This window comes from Pinus tabuliformis, chromosome 4_2, assembly GCF_031772625.1.
Source record: "Pinus tabuliformis cultivar Carrire ecotype Pingquan chromosome 4_2, CPIR1, whole genome shotgun sequence".
NCBI lineage: Eukaryota > Viridiplantae > Streptophyta > Pinopsida > Pinales > Pinaceae > Pinus > Pinus tabuliformis.
Window position 1 is genome coordinate 25,695,569 of NC_142304.1, and position 19,634 is coordinate 25,715,202.

Genomic DNA, 19,634 nt, shown 5'->3' on the forward strand with positions numbered 1-19,634 from the left:
AGTTCTGGAAATCAAATCACATGCAAGAGCAATGTTCTGGAAACAATACACAAGAACAACAATGTTCTGGACAATAGAATACGCAGTCTTTTTATCTGCTTGTCTCCTATCCTCGTTCACTAACTTTCCCTTCTAGTCTATAATCGGATGTACATACATTATCATGCAGATGTTTCTGCTTTTACAAGAAAGGTGATTTTTGTCTTTTCTAATCTTAATTGATTTCCAAAGAAAAACGAAATCAGTTTAGGCAACTCTGGCTTTTTGTTGCTTTTGTGACCAAAAAGGCTGGGTTTGACCAGCATTGACCATGTATCCAGGAGCTTTAGATTCGCTGTTGAATAGATATTTCACCATGTATGTACATTCGAGATCATGTTCCTATCCTTTGTTTTGATTTTCCTGCCATGCCATGTGTCACATCATAAACCATTTACAGGAAGTCATGACATCCTGTAATTTTGTTGAAAATTTCTAATTTTTAACATAAAAATTCACAAATTAAATTTAATGTAAAATAACAACTATAATGCTTTGATTAATCAATTTCAATGGACTATGAGGGGTTTATGGGAGAAAAAGATGGACAAATGATGGATTTCTAGAAGAAAATGATGGCAATGAAATGGTACCAACAATGGGTTTTCTACAACAGTTTCATTTAGTCATCAGATATAAAAAGGGCATACACAATAAAGTTGCAGATTTGTTATCTAGACCCATTATAAATGCATCTACTATACTTAAGCATAATTTTGTGTTACATGAGAGCTACATTGAACAATATGCTCAAGATATAGATTTCAAAGATGTATATGCAACTTTAACTCAAGGAAAATGAATAAAGGAATTGGATTATCATGTATAGGACTGACTCTTATATCATTGTGGGAAGTTATGCATTCCACAAACTGAAAGAGTAAAGATAATTCGAGAAGCACACACTTCTCTAATATCAGGTCACTTTGGGGTAAGTAAAATAGTTGCACAGCTGCAAAGATTTTGTTATTGGCCAAAAATGAACTAGACAATTTCTAGATATGTAAGAGGGTGTACTATGTGTGCTAAAAGCAAGCCCAGCAATAGAAAACTAGGCTTGTACACTCCATTACCAGTTCCTTCTCATCCTTGGGAAAGTGTTTCTATGGACTTTGTTGGAGGACTACCTAAATCTAGGAAAGGTCATGATTATCTATATGTTGTTGTGGATAGGTTCAGCAAAATGTGTATTTTGATACCTTGTAGTAAACAGATTACAGCTAAACAAACTACAAAACTGCTCTTTCAACATATATGGGTTCATTTTGGATTACCCACTTCCATTGTATCTGATCGAGACACCCGATTTCTGGGGAAGTTTTGGTCAAGTCTGTGGGAACTAATGGACACCAAACTGAAGAAAAGCATAGCTTTCCATCCACAAACTGATGGCGAGACAGAAGTAGTCAACGAGATAGTGATCCGGTTGCTCAGAGGATATTGCAGTAAGCATCCTAAGCTTTGGGATGAACAATTGTGTTATGTGCAGCATGCTTACAACAGAGCCAAACATTCTTCTACACAGAGATTTCCTTTTAAGACCTATTTTGGTTTCACACCAAGGTCTCCTTTGGATTTTGTCTTTGGTAAGGACACAACAGTTGAGGGACACAGTGATGTGGATAGGGCAACTAGGTTCATTGAACAAATCCAAGAGATTCACCAGGCAGTACAGGAACAGCTGGAAAAGAGCCAAGCCAAATACAAGGCAAGGCATGACAAGCATCGAATGGAGCATATTTTCCAAGTTGGTGACCAAGTCTGGTTGTATATCAGCAAGAACAGAATGCAAGGTGAAGGTAAAAAGCTAAAACCTATCAGGTATGGACCTTTCAAGATACTTGAGAAAATTGGTGAGAATGCTTTTCGCCTTGATTTACCAACTTACATGCACATCTACTCAGTCGTAAATGTAGACAGCTTGAGACTATTTGAACCTTCATTAATTGAGGATCCCAAAGAGCAGAGTCAATTTCCTTCTATTGATGACCTATTACCTGAATATCTTAATGAATTGCAGGAAGACACAGTTTTGGACAGGAAGGTGAGGACGACATGCAAGGGAGATGTTGAGTACCTCAGAGTTGGGCTCAAGGGTTCAAAGCCAAGCAGTACAAAATGGATAGAGATTGGACAAGTAAGACAATTGTATCCTCACTTAGTTGATTCTTGAAAACCAACTTTTGGTGGTCCAAAAGCTTTTTCAGTGGGAAGGTCATGATCCGAATTGGATCCATGAAAAATTATCAAAGTTCGATGACTCTATCAAATCATGATAGACTTAAAAAACCTGTGAAAAATGAGCTATCAGGAATACCTTTGGATAGTGGCAGTTTGTAGCTAGCACAGAACAACGAGGACCTAGGTCAAAGCGCACTGACCGAGGCCCATGGAGACTGCGCAGTGGCACAAAACTAGCAGTTAGGAAGCTCATATCAGAAAACAGAGGCCATTTCTGATGTGTGATTCGCTGGGCAAAACCCCTTGAAATGGATTAGTCCCGAGTGCTCGGTCACAAGGGAAACCCGAAACTGTGGGAAAAGCGCTAAACTGAAAGGCGGGTCCCGCGCTCCAAAACCGACAGAATATCGAAGGTGTTTTGGGCAGTAAGCGGGTTTGTCAGGAGACCCAGTGATTCCATACGTTGGATGATGTGTGTCCGGCGGATGAGAGAGAAAGCTGCTCTCATCGCAGGCTAACGTCCAAGCAAGTCAACCGCGTGATAAGAGTGATAACTGTAGGATCTGGAGGCCCCAGATCTAATGGCAGAGATTGCGCCCGATGGGGAGACCGGATTTAGCGGAGAAATAAGCTACAACGTATAAAAGTTTGAAGTTCGATTTGACCCCTGAGTTGGCGGATGAATCATTTCACAACGTAACCGAAATACCGAACCGTCTAAGGAAAAGCTGACACTCAGTTCATGAAGGGACAAGTGGCCACCTCCCTGTGAGACGTTACACAGTGGTGATGACGTAGAGGCAGGGAATTCCAAGTGGACAGCAACAGGCAATTCGAAGAGGTGGAAGAGGAAGTGAACAGTCAAGAGATGGATTGGCTTTAAGCCATGAATAGACAGAGAACAGAAAAAGGAAGAAGGAGACAGTGAGACAAAGAAAAAAGAAAGAGAAGCAAAGAACGGAGAGCTGACCTGACCTGCAGAGTTAAGGCAACATCGAGTAGACAGAACCAGGCTTGAGAGGTTCAAGCAATCCCGGAAAGGATATCTGTCGGGAACTGAGTACCGAATTGGACTCATCCCATTAAGACCAGTCGAGGTCGAGACTTGGTAAGGAAGAGTCTATGCACTCTAGTGGCTTGGGGAATCCAAGATAACATAGACACACACCAGCACATGAGTCTGTAATACCTTCATTCATTAATTAATTAACTAAGATCACTCACAAGCAATTTTCAGATCACTCTACCAACAATATCATTGAGTATAGCATAGTGGTCGAGTTGTTTTCTGATGTTATTTCACATGGTATCCGTCATTTAGTCGTCAAGCTTGACTTACAACTCGTGGTACTGCAACTTGATAATATTTATTTAGTTAGAAGTCCTACCATCTTGCATATGTTTTTAAGGGCTCACCTTCTAGAAAGACATTTTGATTTCTTACAATATGAATACATTTCTAGAAATTTGAATACATTGACAGATGCGCTTGCTAATCATGTTTTAGACAGACATTTGCAATGAATGTAAATAAATTTCAATGCATATCACATCATTGAAACTACAATAGGAACATAGAAACACTGAAGATATATAAAGTTTGGTTTTACAAAATTTGTGCCCCAGACACATATGGCCACATGACCCATACACAAAACTACATGATATTTAATATCTAAGTAGACTAATCAAAGTGATCATGATAACAAGCCACTCCATAAGTTATCTTGTACAATAGATGACCAATACAGCTAGCTATTCTGATGGTGTGTTGCTGAAGTCATAATAGAACCTACTAAATCGTGGTCTCATCTATCCCATGAGTCAACCCCTCCATGTGGTGCTCCACCTTAGTTAGGATCTCGGCTATGTTTAGATCTCGTAGCACATCCCGTCATACTGCAACAAACTATTTTGCTTCTACTGCTACTTGTGGTTGTTCCCTTGCACGATGGAGATATGAAGCACCTATCAGTTGAGCAGGCCCAATAGCTGCATAAAAAATCAATAGTTTAAGTCTCAGAAACATTAAAAACAAAAAAAACTTATAAAACTTTAAAAAATTCAAATGATCGAAATATCTTACCTATAACATCCCATCACTCACCCTCAAGAAGCATGAGCTCAGGGTCATCGTGGAAGTCCATTCTTGCGTATGAATAATCATTGACCATAATGAACTATCTACGTTGATCCAGGTGGACATTGGTGGCCACTTGCATATTTGACCTAGACCTCCAATCAATTTCATCGGTTTCCTTGTCTATTACAACATTTACTATTTTTTGCATTTTTTCGAGTTTTGAACTTCCAGAGCAGTTTTTACCCCCTAAACAACATTTTTTTGAGGTCCACAATAGGCCCATACCCATAACTTATGGCTATCAACTTGCTGCAAATCATGTAGTACTCAGAGAGATATTTCTAACAAGGTATATTACGCGCCAAACAAAGATAATATGACCAAGTTACGACCCTGGGAAGTTGGGTGCCCAATTAACCCCAACGGGACCCACAAACTCTTGGCATTCCATCTCCTGGGGTTAGATTTTGGTTGTTTAGGTTTTTCCCCTTATCATTCAATAATAAATATTCCCTTGAGCCTCATTGTAACATAGTTCAGAGGTATGTAGCTGACACATATCTTCTACGAGATAAGCTACCATCGCCTGAGCTAGTTGTGCTTCCATTCTATTTCTAGGCATATTTCAGTATTTGGTATTAATGAAATGAAGTGTTATTTATGCTACATCTCTATATTTATGGTTATATCTATAATTTGTGCATTCATGTTTAAGTTCATATAAGTGGTAAGAGAGTGGTCTGCTCTTCCTATGTTTTTCTTTGCATGTCCCCAACGAGGTCGAGATATAAGGAGTTAGGGTTTGAAATGGTTGAACCTCCCATGGTAGAAGGGAAGAAATATGAGGGGGCAGGAGATCCTTTCAAATATTGCTCAAAGAATCCTTTGAGCGACAGAGGAATGCGATGATGGATAAATTTGCCCAGATCCTTCAGCGCCTACCCAAAGGCGATGCATCTTCTTCCAACAGCTACTTTGGAAGTACCACACCCTTTAAGGTACAAGTAAACTTTGACATCACCATATTTAAATGTCAGATAGATGCGGACGTTGTATATAAATGGTTAAATCTGCTAGAAGGGTATTTTTCTATTCATGATTTTTCCAGTAGGGAAAAGGTTACTTTTTCACTTCTCAAAGCTGCCCCCCACGTCAAGGACTAGTGGGAAACCTACTGTGAGAAGAAGGATGAAATTACACCCTCACTATTTTCAGCTGCACCCACTTGGAATTCATTCTGGGATGCCATCAAGGATTAGTAATACCTTGTCGGGAGCTATGAGGATAAATACATAAAATGGACCACGTTGCGGCAAGGAAGGGGCCAAGACATGCCAAAGTTTACAAATGTGTTTTATACCCTTCACACGAAGTTGGGTATCAAGGATTATGAGAAACCTTTGGTATTCAAGTACCGTAGCTGCCTACATAGGTACATTCAAGACGAGATGGAGTTCTTGGACATCTCCTTGCTCGGCATGACGTACCAATATGTTGTCAAGATTGAGCATAAGTTTAAATAGAAGAAGCAAGGCTTTGGATCTACAAATCTGAAGCAAGGGAAAGGTGCCCCCAAACCACAAAGAAAAGGACAAAGCCAAGGCGGTGCGACCCATGACAACTCGTTGAAGCCGCAAGAAAAAACCAACACCACGAATCTAAAGAAGGACATGGGACAATGATGTGAGTTCCATAAGATCTCTACTCACAACACGAGTAAGTGTCAGGCCAAGAAATCTCTAGTGGCCGAGTTGAAGGCTTCTGAATCCAACACATGTTCTAACTCTAAGTCAGAAACCAATAAGGGGAATGACAAAGGGAAGCAGATCATTAATGCAGAGCCCATTGTCACCATGGCCACCACCAAGATCTAGAAGAATGAGCTTGAAGATCTAGAGGAGGGGGAATGCCTCTTCCACTCACTAATGTGGGTGAAGGGTTCTCCGCTACAATTCATTGTCGACAGTGGAAGCCAAATGAACATCATTTTAGCAAAGGTCATGAAGCAGTTGGGCCTATCGACTACCACACATCCACATCCATACACCATCGTGTGGCTTCACCAAGGATGATATCTCCGCGTCAACCACATTGCCACCTTCCCTATAGCATCAAGCCCTTCACGGATGAGGTATTGTGTGATGTTTCCCCTCTTGAAGTCTGTGATGTATGATTAGGACAACCATACTTGTGGAAACAACATGTTGTATATGATTCTAGACCTCGCTCTATGATTATTACTTTGGGCAATAAGTTGTACAGGATACTGGAGGTAGCCCCACCTACCACCATCTCTTTGATCACTGCAGAGCAATGCAGTAAGATAATTTCACAGACCAGGAAAATTGTTTTCCTTATGGTTCGCCCTCAGGGTAAGAAGAATATCATGGTCATAGCATCTAGGCAAGGCTCCTCTGCACAGCAACAGCAGATGGACAAGGTCATGGAGGAGTACAGGGACATTTTCTTCTCACCTACGGGGGTGCCTCCACACTAATAGGTCAAGCACTCTATCGGTCTGACCCTGGGCATGCTTCTACCCAATGGATTGATCTATCGACACTTTGTTCTGGAGAACAATGAGATCAAGAGATAGATTCAGGAGTTTTTGCAGAAAGGGCACATCAAGCCAAGCTCTTGTGGGAGCCTGATTGTATTGGTACAGAAGAAGGATGGGACCTGGAGACTCTATATTGACTATCGAGCACTGAACAAGATCACTGTATGGAATAGGTACCAAATCCCACGAATTGATGACCTACTGGACCAGCTCAAGGGGACCAAATATTTCAGCAAGATTGATTTGAATTTTGGTTATCACCAAGTGCCTATCAAACCCTCCGATGTGTGGAAGACTGCCTTCAAATCTAAGGAGAGCCTTTTTGAATCATTGGTCATGCCTTTCGGGTTAATGAATGCCCCCACAACCTTCATGATATTGATGGACGACATCTTATGACCCTTCACCAATGCATTCATGGTGGTGTATTTAGATGACATCTTGATCTTCAGCTAGAGTTGGGAAGAGAACCTCCACCATATTCGACTAGTCCTCCAAAACCTGCGACAACACAAGCTATGTGCCAATTTGGAGAAATGCACTTTTGGCATGACCTAGGTTCAGGGGCACATCATTGATGAGTAGGGTGTGCATGTGGACCCAACTAATATACAGCCATTTAGGATTTCCCAACCCCAACCACTCTAACAGAGCTCCTCATATTTTTGTGTCTTTCCAATTTCTACTACAGGTTCGTGTTGGGGTTATCTCGTATCACTTGGCCTTTAAGTCAAGTCACCAAGAGTGGAGTGAAAGAAAATTTATTTTGGTCTCAAACCCAACAGAAGGCAATTTCCAAGTTGAAGCACTGCCTCTGCTCTACACCAGTGCTCACATTACCAGACCTGCAACAACAATTTGAGATTAAGAAAGATGCCTCTGACTATGCTATTGGTGTAGTTCTTACTTAACAGAGGCATCCAGTGGCTTACCACAGTGAGACACTTTTAGACATAGTCTGAAAGTATCCCACCTATGATAAATAAATGTATTCCATTGTTCAGGCTTTCCATCAATGGAAGCATTATATTCTGGGGAATGAAACGATCATCCACACATGCCACCTACCCTTGCAGTTCATACAGACACAAGGGAAGTTGCAAAATAATCTCCATCAGAAATGGTCCACATACCTACAACAATTCCACCTGAACATTAAGTACATGAAGGTAAGCACCAATAATGTTGTAGACTACCTCAGCTAACCACCATTAATAGCGTTGATCATTGTGCTCGACTCTTATGGGCACGAGACTTCGGGGTGGCTGCATCTTTATAAGAGTAATCCAAAATTCAACAGCACATACCAGACACTCCTGGAAGGTAAGCAAGTTCCAAATTTTCACCTCCATGATGCACTGTTGTGCCACCTGGGACACATCTGTGTTCCTCCAAGCGAGTGTGCCAAGATGATTTGGGAGGCACACTAAAGTCAGGTCACTAGACATTTGAGAGTCAAGACAATAGTACCAGTACTACAGAAGCATTTTTATTAGCCAAACCTTCGTCAGGATGTTGGGAAGTACATTCGATCCTGCACTGCCCGTGCCATGACCAAACCAACCATTAAGAAGAAAGGGCTATATACTCTTATGCCTACTCCTAGTCGACCTTGGGAATCCATCTCCATGGATTAAATGTCGTGCTTTCCTTCTACTAAGCACGACAACGATTATGTTTTCATGGTCATCGACAGATTCTCTAATATGGCCATTATGGAGGCCTGCAAGAAGAGTATCACAACATAGACCACTACTAAGCTCTTCTTTGAGCGAGTATGGGTGTAGAAATTTCACATGTAGAACAAACCGATATATGCAATGTCCTAAAGCATAATACTTGTTCTACTTCTACAAAACATTAAGCGGAAGCATAATCGAATTCATGAGCAACATCAAGTAGAAACATGCATAACTGATCAAGAGAAATAATCACACATAACACAAGATATATCCAGGGGAAAGCACCAGCATAAAACCCCAACCATGTATTATCAATCAAGTGGAAATCCTCTTCACAATACAAAAATAATTAGCTCTCAAGCTATTCAGTTCTCAATGAACTATGAAGATATGAAGATATGAACATCATAGACTACCTAGGCCTCAATATATAGGCCACGAGTCCTCCAATCTCCTAAAATACGTATTTCCCTTGGAAATAGATACTTCTCCATGCAAGGAATACTTACTAGAAATATCCAAGCATCTGATAGTACACTGTCCCTCATCTAATCTCAATTGGGTCTCTGACAGAACTGACATGCAACAGTTATCCATGAGTGAATCCTCAGTTATCTAAAATAATAGTTGTCACATGCATGCAAGCATTAACAAACTATATTTTATTATTTTAACAACTAGTTAAAATAATCTAACTGGACTTGACTAGTTAGAACTAAGTCAACTGATTCTCTCATTATAGAACTCATACTTATTCCCTCAATCAATGGAGGAAATAAGGATAAATTCCTCAATCAGTGGGACAACTCATGTGCATGCTTACAGAGACTTCAAATTCGAATTTCCTTAACTAATTAACTCAACTGAATTAATTAATTAATATTCCAACTGTTGTTAAGACCAAAATTAATTTTACTTCCTATAGATAGACTAGGGACTGTTATAAATAGGAAGGGACCCATAAATGCTATTTTTAGAACTTTCTATTTTTAGTAGTTTCACCTCTCACCCAATGTGGCCAATGACCTCACTAGCCAAATTGCTATTTTTAGACATGTTATTTTTAGCAGGTCTATTTTTAGCACATTCTAAATTTAACATTTCTTGTTGCACATTTTTCAACAGTGGGTACACTTTGGGATGCCACAGTCCATTGTCCCAATTCGGGATAGCATATTCCTAAGTGAATTTTGGTCAAGTATTTGGCCGACGTTGGATACCAAACTTACTAAGTCCATGACTTTCCACCCCAAAATTGATGGCCAAACAGAGGTCGTCAACAAGATGATCGGACACATTCTGTGCATGTACAACACAAATCATCCATGCACGTGGGATGAAAGACTCCCTTATTTCCAACACAACTACAATAGAGATCTCCATAGCTCGATAGGCCACAACCCCTTTCAGGTAGGGCTGGGATTTCGGTCATTATGTCCCATTGATGTGGCCATACCATTTGCAGCCACTCAAGCAAATTCGTCTGACATCCAATCCGAAGCCGACAGGGCTTACAACTTCATTGAGAGGATTCAACACATCCACCAGCAGGTCCATGATATATTGGATAGATCCAATGCTAAGTACAAGCAACACCATGATTAACATCGAGTGCCGCAAAAGTTCCAAGTGGGCGACAAAGTTTGGCTACATTTACAGAAGGAGCACCTCGCTGGACCCCACTACAAGCTTCACACGCTCAGATATGGGCCATACACTATCACCAAGGCTATAGGGAACAATGTCTTGGAGCTTAGAATTCCACCTTTCCTTGGCTTGAACCTAGTGTTCAATGTAGACCACATGCGACCATACTTTCCACCATTGCTGGACACATCCGACATTGCAGAACAACTCACATTAATAGAGCTAAACCCAAACTACATGGAACATGCCACAACTAATCAGATCATGGACACACATATCAAGAACATTTTCCAACAAAGGATCTAACTATATCAAGTCATCAAAGAAAGCCAACTCTTTCACTAGGGCAAGTGGTTCACCAGGGACCAAGTTTAACAAAAATTTCCTCACCTCATGGAGGCTCTACATGCAATGGGGACCATTACTTCCTAAGGAGGGAGGAATGATCCAGGTGGATATTGGTGGCCACCCTCCTATTCCACCTAGAACGCCAATTGGTTTCATCTGTTTCCTTGTTTATTGCAGCATTTACTATTTTTAGCAGTTTTTCCTAAACTTCCGGAGCAGTTTTGACCCCCTAAATGGCGTTTTTTTTAGGTCTACAAATCCTATAATACTCAAAGAGATATTTCCAACAAGGTATAGTATACACCAAATGAAAATAATATGACCAAGTTATGACCCCGATAAGTGGTTGCCCAACTAACCCCAATGGGGCCCACAAACTCTTGGCATTCCATCTCTTGGGGTTAGGGTTTTTGTTGTCTAGGGTTCTTACCTTGTTGTTCAATGATAAATAGACCCTTAAGCCTCATTGTAACATAGTTCAGAGGCATGTAGCCAACACATGTCTTCTCAGAGATAAGCTACCATCGCCCGAGTTAGTTTTTTTTCCATTCTGTTTATAAGCATATGTCATTAGTTGGTATTAATGAAATGAAGTGTTATTTCTGATGCATCTCTGTATTTATGGTTATATCTATAATTTGTTGTGTTCTTGTTTAAGTCTGGATCATGCGAAGCCACCTAAAGAAGGTTGGTGAGAAGTTGATTGTCGACGAACCTGCATGTCGGGACATATGATTTGTCCACCTCCTCATTCGTTGTACCCTCGCATCAACGAGATCAAGTGTAATATGTTGAGGTTGAAGTAGTGGAATCCGTTCTAGGGAAAAAGAGACTAAGATGGAACTGTAGCCAAAGTTTTTCAACGTTCCCTCTCTTTCTTTAGTAAGTTGTTCTTTCATATTGACCAATACTCCCTCACTCTAGTTGAAGACTGTTGGCTCTAAGCACTCCACACCGTATTGCATGTATGATCTGCTAGTCACATGTAGTGTTGAGCTACATGCCAATCTAGAAATAATGAATAAGACCGTTATTAAGGGAAAATTGGTTACATATTTTATACTAATCTTTCCATCTATAATTGGTTTGGATTGAGGTTTGCCGTAAGTAATGATATAATCTTTCATTGTTTCTCCACCCATTCTCCCACCTAGGAGAGAGATGGGGGCATCTCTCCTAGATAAACTGGTAAGAAAATAAATGTCATCTACTATGATCTAGAGAATATGTTCTCTAAACCACAATGTTTGTGCTTGCACATCCCATGCATGAACAATATATTCTAGTAGCTCCATTTGTTGCCTCATGCTAGGAAGCCAGAAGAATTTCAATGATCCACAATCCTATAGTGCGTGGATGGTAGTAGGGTCATTAGTTGCATTTAAATCCTATTCTTCATGTTCTCTTTCTCTCCAAATAAAAGCCATTTTATGCTAATGAAACCTTGAAACATCAAAGGGAGACTCATTAGGATCCTTTCCACGCAACAAAACTTAGAAAATGTGAAGGTAAATTGGCAAACAAATTTTGGATTTGCACCCAATGCACCCCTAAGAAATGAGAAATAACTTTTCACCCTTGCCTACAGTGTATCTTGACATAGGTGCAACGCAATTTTCAACTCCCTGGGCTTGCGTTGGTCCTAGGGCGAATTTTTAGAACCCCGAGGCCATAAAAAATACCAAAATTTTTCATGAAATCATAAAATGAGACCATGAATTGAAAGATAAATGTGTTAGATCTTACCTAGAAGTGACGACACCTAAAATCCACTAGATGAGCACAATTAATTGCAGCAGATCGAGGGAAAAACTACTCAAAACTCTCACTGTTGAAGGTAAATGTGAAATGGTAAATATGAATAGTCATTTTGAATAATTATGGTTGTTTCTTCGATTATTTTATTCACATTTAATGTTTTGACTTAGTAACAACCTATTTTTACCATGAAATGTGTATTTTTAATCCTTTTGTGATGTTCTAAGAAAGTCGACAATTATTTGACGGATTTCGCCATGTTTTGAACATATCATTTTGACCAAGCAGTATACTTTTATCACTTTTTCATACTTTGTAAACTTACGAAAAAGGAACCCCTTGGAGTCCACTTTTAGCTCTTTTTCAGACTCCCAAAATATGAAAAGATAGTCAAGCACTTGTCTTTTTGAACTCGTAAAAGTAAATGAAAAGATGTATACTCAGTATAATTTTAACCCTTTTCCAGTCTGAGATTAGACTAACTATGAAAAAATAATACCTTAGTCAAACATGGCTAAGAGGTTCTCGTAGGTATTATTTTATGCCTTTTCGGATCTAAGGGACTATCTATGAAAATGAACATCTGGAGTTTTCTTTTCTGCCTCTTTTTCAAACTCTCTAAACATGAAAAACATGTTGAATTATACCTTTGCTAGACTCGGAAATATATCAAACAATGATGGACTTGTCATTCATGATGAGATTGAATCACTCCTTCTTTGGGTCCATTAAATATTCTCAGAGGGATTCATCTAAAGGATGAACTTACATATCAAGAATATGTTATCCTCCTCAAGCTTGTTAAAAAATAAATAGGTACTGACCAATATGGTTGGGAAATTGGGAAAACGGGGTACTCCATTTTGATAATGGCAGCAAGTCACTCTTGAACATGACACTCTTCCACTTCATCTCCATGGTTGTTGAGTTGGAAAATCTGCTTCTCTTTTGTTTTTTCATACCATTTCAAAGCCTTTGCTTCTGTTTTTGGGTCAATGTTGCCAACCCCATTCAGTTTCATCACTGTGTTCAAGAGAATTCATTCACTTAATATGTTTTACAATAGTCTTAAGCCTTCATTCCATGTTTGCCTTTCCTAATCCAGTTCTGTATCAACATCATTCTGTCTCGAATCATTATACCCATTTTGTGTCGTTGATGAGGGATACATTAAGGCCCTCCTATGATGGGTCGCTACCTGTCGACATGAACTCATTATCTAGGAAGTTGACTTAAAAACACCCCTTGGTACTTGGTGCTTGCATACATCAATGGTAAGTTTTCTCACTCTCGGCAACATGTTTACATCATTGGCCTTCGACTGAAAGATTATGGGTGGTGTTGGACATCAACTCATTTATTCACACCATACTGATTGTACTATAGTACCTTGAGAGCCATTAACATCATTGGTGGTTTCTCTCGCATCTATTAACGACTTACATCATTGGTCGGTAATCAAATGGTGTCTACCATGTTCGACACCAGCTCATTGATTCACATGGTTAGACTCGTACATTGGTTGTTCACGTGAATGAGATAGAAGACCCCAGATCTAGTTTCATCCATCCGGGTTGTGATTTTAGGAGTAATACAAGATCACAATGTATGATGGTTGTGATCATACATGCATTCATCCAGTCATGGGCCCACCATCAGTCATCCATGGATGTGTATTTTGATCATTGTACATGTAATGTTAGCTTATGTGCTGAGTATGGGTATGCCTCCCTCATCAAAGATATCATGATGTAAATGTGTTGTAACAAATGATGATCTTGTTGGTTGTACTTGATCCCGACTTTTCACAAGGTAAAACACTTCAGTCATCAGCTATCATTTCCGACTTTGCGCTTTAGGGGGAAATTTGTTATAGGCCATTTTGTCACATCTAGTCAATAGGCCCTCAATTGGATCAATCAACATCCTTTGACCTCCTTCTTATCATCATAGCATAAAGCCCTAAGCATGAATCATTCTTATCCCTGAGTTTCTGCTTGAAAACACCTTATTTCAGTCATTTTAAGGACCAATGCTTTCTAGCCTCCTACTAGACAATGTTGACAACCAGGTTGCTCCATTGTGGACTATGTTGATCACCTACAGGTTGCTCCACTATGCACCTGCGTTGGTTCTAGAAATTCAGGAAAAAGAGAGAGAATCTCAAAGCCTCTTCTTCTATAAGCTTCCAAGATATGTTGTAACCATTTACCTCAGATAAAAGTCTCGAATCCTATCCTATCCTACCTTGGAGTTTTCATCCCTTATCCCTTGATCTCATCCTCCCATCAAGAGTGGATCTCAAGCCCTAATTGGTAAAAGGATAAGAATTCATGAACTACCTCCTTCACCTATATATTTACTGCCATCCATAGGCAAGGGGTTGGATTTTGGAGAGTGATTCTACCCTTATGCTGCTGATGTGAGAGATATCTTCCCATGCATTAGGGTGATTAGAGGTGCACTTTGTGACAAGGAAAGGACAAGTCAACTTGGAGGATCTCTTTTACAGGATCAACACCTATTTTTGGTTGTAACTCACTCCATTTCTATTAATGTAAAGAGTTCTTTGTTTTCCTATATATGATGTTATGGTTTCATATATTTCAATACCATGTTGATCTATTGAATAAAGTGATTAGATGATGCTACATAGATTCCATGGATCGTTGGCTTGTGGAATCTGACTATGTAGATTCTAATAATAGCATTTGGAGCTAGGATTGGAGCATTCAACCCAAGAAAGGAGAAAAGCATAATACAGATCCCAGGTAGGCTTCATCCCATTATCTATTTACTTTAAGGAAAACATTAGTCTTTTGTCTTTTTGTTGTTATAGGTCAGTTCACCAAGCCTAGGGAAGATACTTTTGTCCATAGTCATAGCTTTCACATAACAACAACATTAGAAATGCTAACACAAAATTATGAGATCTAGCAATCTAAAAGCATTGACTACCCGATCATAGATTAGAGCATCAAGTGTGTGATGTTACTCTAATTATTTAACTGGTTATTGCCTAAGTGCTTCATCATCCATTTAATCACTACTTCTCATTGAGTGATTTCCATAAGAAGACAATAAAACATTAATGGAGATGACATATTAGCGGCTGAGATTATGTGAAGAAGTGAAACCTATTACTCTCACATTTTGGATGTGTGCATACACAATGCATGCTATCTCATTATGCATGGACATCCATGAAAAATACAATTATGGTGAAAAGGAGAATGTCTAAATGAAGATAAGCACGTTGGTTGAAATTATGAAAGAAGTAAAAACACATCTGCATGCAAATTTAGCGACTTGAGGTTTAGGCATAGGGAAGAAAAACACAAAACATAGTGACACACAATAGATGAAAGTGCCAAATGAATGTGCATACCAATGAGTGCATCGAGCAAAGCTGAAAGGATACACCAGTAGAAAATTTTGAGGTTAGAAATGGGCCTCAAAACAAAAAAGACTTATCAACATAAACTTTGGAAGAATTAATAGGATTGAAGATGATGATGTCAACCATAAAGGTAAAATATTTGGAGTGAAAGACAAAAAACTACTTTCTTTACTTCATTTTTGTCTCATCCCATTATGGGCTTACTCAAATATCAAGTGTAAGCAATTGTTGGATGCATAATACAATTCAGCCTCGAGGGAGTGCTTCCACTTGAAATTTGAGTAAATCTATAATGAGATGAGTCCAAAATGCAGTAAAGGATTTCTTTCCCCTCTTCCCCTTTGAGAATTTGTAACTATTTTTTTTTCTTTCCCTCTAACTATTATTTTATTATTTTCTTTATGAAGCCCATTTTAGACTTCAAAATTTCTCTAATTAGCATGGAAAGTAAAGTCCTCTTATGACACTTACTTAATGATTGAGGAATAGAAAATAACATGAGAATAAAATGTTTGCTTCAATGGTCACCTCTATGAGGGAAGGTGAAGAGTCCTTTGGAAAAGGTGAGTAGTTGGACACTTGTGAAATAAATTAGATAACTACCCAGAGAATCAAGTTTGCTAATATATAAAGATTCACAAAAAATCATTGATAATTTGACAATTATATAACTTAATTTTGAGTTTTATTTAAATTCATTAATTATTCAATCTAACCATATTCATTACAAACATTACAAATAATTATAATTTAACTCTCTTAGAAAATAGGTCCAAAAAACACAATGATAAACTCTTAATACAAAAGTAAATATCATCCTCGTAATGAAATTTTAATGTATTGAGATATGTTATTATAATCCTAAACCACAAATCATAGGATGATAAAAGATAACCCACCAAACATAGGATTGAATCCCGTTTTAATGATCGAAACCCATTAATACTTATATTAAGGAAAACAAAACATTAACATATTAACTAAAATTTTTTATCCCAACACCAATTTATTTATAAATCTACACAACTTTCGACACATTAACCTTAATTAATCAAAGGATTGATAACACACCAACCTTAACCTGATCTAATCCAAAATGTACTCTGATTGTTTTGTTATTTTTTTATCATGAATTTCATCCTTGATGCCTTAACCATAGTTAATTCAACTTTTCAAAACACATCAACCTTAACCTAATCCAATATGTAAAACTGATTACATATTCTTGATGCCTTGAAATGGAGGCTAAATTCGTGGGGCGTTGTGGACCCCACAAAACGGAAACAGTCGATTACAGCGTGGACGTTACAACGACTAACAACTACGTGCCAACAACACAGTGGCCTATGTCCACGTCAGCCCAAAAAGTAAGGCCCATACACGCGTTCCAGCTAACATAGCTGTCAGGTTACCCTGGATCCATTTGTCACAGAGGAAATTGAAAGGCAACCATCGGATCCCAATTACTAGCGCACTATTTAATCGCCGCCTACTTTTATTTGCCCCCGGAAAAAGCAAGAACTCACTGGTGCGTAATAAAGGGAGAAAAAGAGGGAGCGATAAAGCAGGGAGGTCCTATTCACGCGTGCAATCCTTTGAAGGGAGGGTATTTGGTGATTGGCGTCGGGAATATTGAACAAGAAAGAGGACGTTGAAGCTGGACATAGTGCCAGATTCGTTGTTTTGGGCTTCAGGAGCTCCTCGGCGGGTGGAAATTTATTTGGATTAACACAGGCGTTTAGGTGGTCCAAGTCCGCAAATTTGGAGTTTGAGCGGCCGATTCCTTGTCTTTTTAACGGCAGTTTTGCTGCAGTTTTCGTTTCTTTTTTCAAAATTTCTGTTGGAAATCCAGGTAAGTTTCCGTAATTCTGGCTATGCTTTGAAGCTTTTACCAATTTTCATGAATAAAAGAAACTTGCCACTGGATCGTGTATTTTAGCCGTGCGGATTTGTAGTTCTGTGCGTGATGGATAGATCCGGTGAACGAATCGCCTTTTTAGGAAACTTTGCGAAAAAATGAAAGTTTTGTCCGGGATTTGGTTTTTCTGTGAGCGAATAGGGTTTCTTTATGTTTAATATAATTGTTAGAGCTAGATCAGTCTGTCTTCTTGTTATTGCCTCCGTAAGCGAAATGGAACAGAGCAGGTTCTTAGTGCAGAGGTTGTCTTAGGGTAAGTCATGTACTGGCCTTTTCGATTATGGGAAATGTTGCGATTTCGTTAGAGATTTGTCGTTTAAACGAAATTTCTTAGTTGCCTTATTTGTGCTGATGAATTGCCATGGATGGAATAGAGCGAAGATCTTTTCTTTGAAGTTAAGAAATATATTTAATCATTTGACGGGAAAATAGTCGGTTCCGTTTTACATACAGAGTGAAGCGTTTCCTCGTAACTTGAGTACATTCCCGTCATTTGGCGAGGAAGAAAGCTTGTTTTGGTTTTAAGATGGTTGTGCTTTGTTGAGATTCAATTTACTTGTGAGTTTTTCAGTCTAATGCTTTTCAGTAGGGTTTCAGTAGTTGGATTAGTGATTTTTTTGAGGTTTTTTTGTGGGTTTTTCTGGTCAAATTTTTCTAAGTAATTTATTGAAATCGCAATCGCAAGGTTGATAGGTAATTTCTGCACAATCAAAGTGTCCTGGTGTCCTGGGGTTTTTCAGGGTGCTGAATCCAAATATGCAGTTAAAAAACCATTTTAAATTACACAAATCAAGATTTAACTTCAATTTTTCCACTGATTCCGTCACGGAATTTCCAAAAAATTACACTAATGACAACTCTTTTTTTTTTTTTTTTTTGAGGAAATGGACTGAGATCTGAGTTACTCATGGTTGCAGGTTTTCAAGGACTTTTATAGGGCAAAATCCTTTATGGCTTCTGGCAACAGCTGGGCTGATCAGTGGGACAATACCAATAACAATGAAGAGTACAACAATAACTCTGAGTCCTATGGAAGGAAGGAGAAAGGAAACGGTAAAATGGCTAAGGTGAAAGTGGTTGCAGTATCAGGTCTGGAGAAGGCCAAGGTAGTTGCCACTGTTGGAGCTCAGAAGCTTAAAAGTGGAACAAGCGCAGGAATAAAATGGATTAAAAATCAGTACCAGAAAAGGACTGCAAAGTGATGACAACCTCCATATCATAGGATGGGTTGAATCTCTGAAATTCTTGAAGCGGGAAGCACGGTTTCCAACCATATAAATGAATTGCGGTTTGGGTGTGGGTTCTCTAACACTATATGGTGCGGGGGGGTTTCTAGACTGATAATTGGAGCTCGTGTTTTACAGTGTTCAATTCTGAGTATTGTTTGTCACACAGAGACACAGTAGGGTTATTGTCTTATGTTTTTGAAAACTGCAGAGATAGGCAGTCTATATGTATTCTTTGATTCTTGATTTTGTAATAGAATGAATGAATTTTACAATAGAATGAATGAATTTTACAATGAGTATAATTGATTCACATGGATATTACTAAAAAATCAAGATCTGAAGCCTGATTAACCTCTATAACTTTGATGTGATTTGTCTGTGGTTTTGCTCAATGGGCTGAACATTTGTTTGATTATAATTATGTGTCTATGTTCCTTTTAAAATGATAAAAAATTTCCTTTGAATATTTTAATAATTTTCTTTAGTATCTTGATTTAAAAAGTTTTTGTCCTTTTCTAAGGTATTGTATATTGTTGAATTTTCTTTATGTTTGAATATTGTACATCATTGTTGATTTTTCTTTATGTTTTATATGTGGGTAACTGAAGAATAAAGTAAAAGATGAAAGGTCGCTGATTAAAGGGAAAGGTGAAAAATAGAAAAAAAAGAAAGTAAAAGCTGAAAGGTCGATGATTAAATATTGTACATTGTTGATTTTTCTTTTATATGTGGGTAACTGAAGAATAAAGTAAAAGATGAAAGGTCGCCGATTAAAGGGAAAGGTGAAAA

At 38.7% G+C, this 19,634-nt stretch overlaps 1 protein-coding gene across 1 annotated transcript; it reads left to right on the top strand.

Moving 5' to 3' along the window:
- The first annotated feature begins 17,216 nt into the window (after positions 1-17,216).
- LOC149168173 (uncharacterized) lies at positions 17,217-19,141 on the top strand. Its single transcript, XM_089428141.1, has 2 exons — positions 17,217-17,550; positions 18,534-19,141. The coding sequence occupies exon 2, from the start codon at positions 18,567-18,569 to the stop codon at positions 18,816-18,818; it is 252 nt and encodes an 83-aa protein (XP_089284267.1). The 5' UTR covers positions 17,217-17,550; positions 18,534-18,566; the 3' UTR covers positions 18,819-19,141.
- The last annotated feature ends 493 nt before the right edge of the window (positions 19,142-19,634 follow it).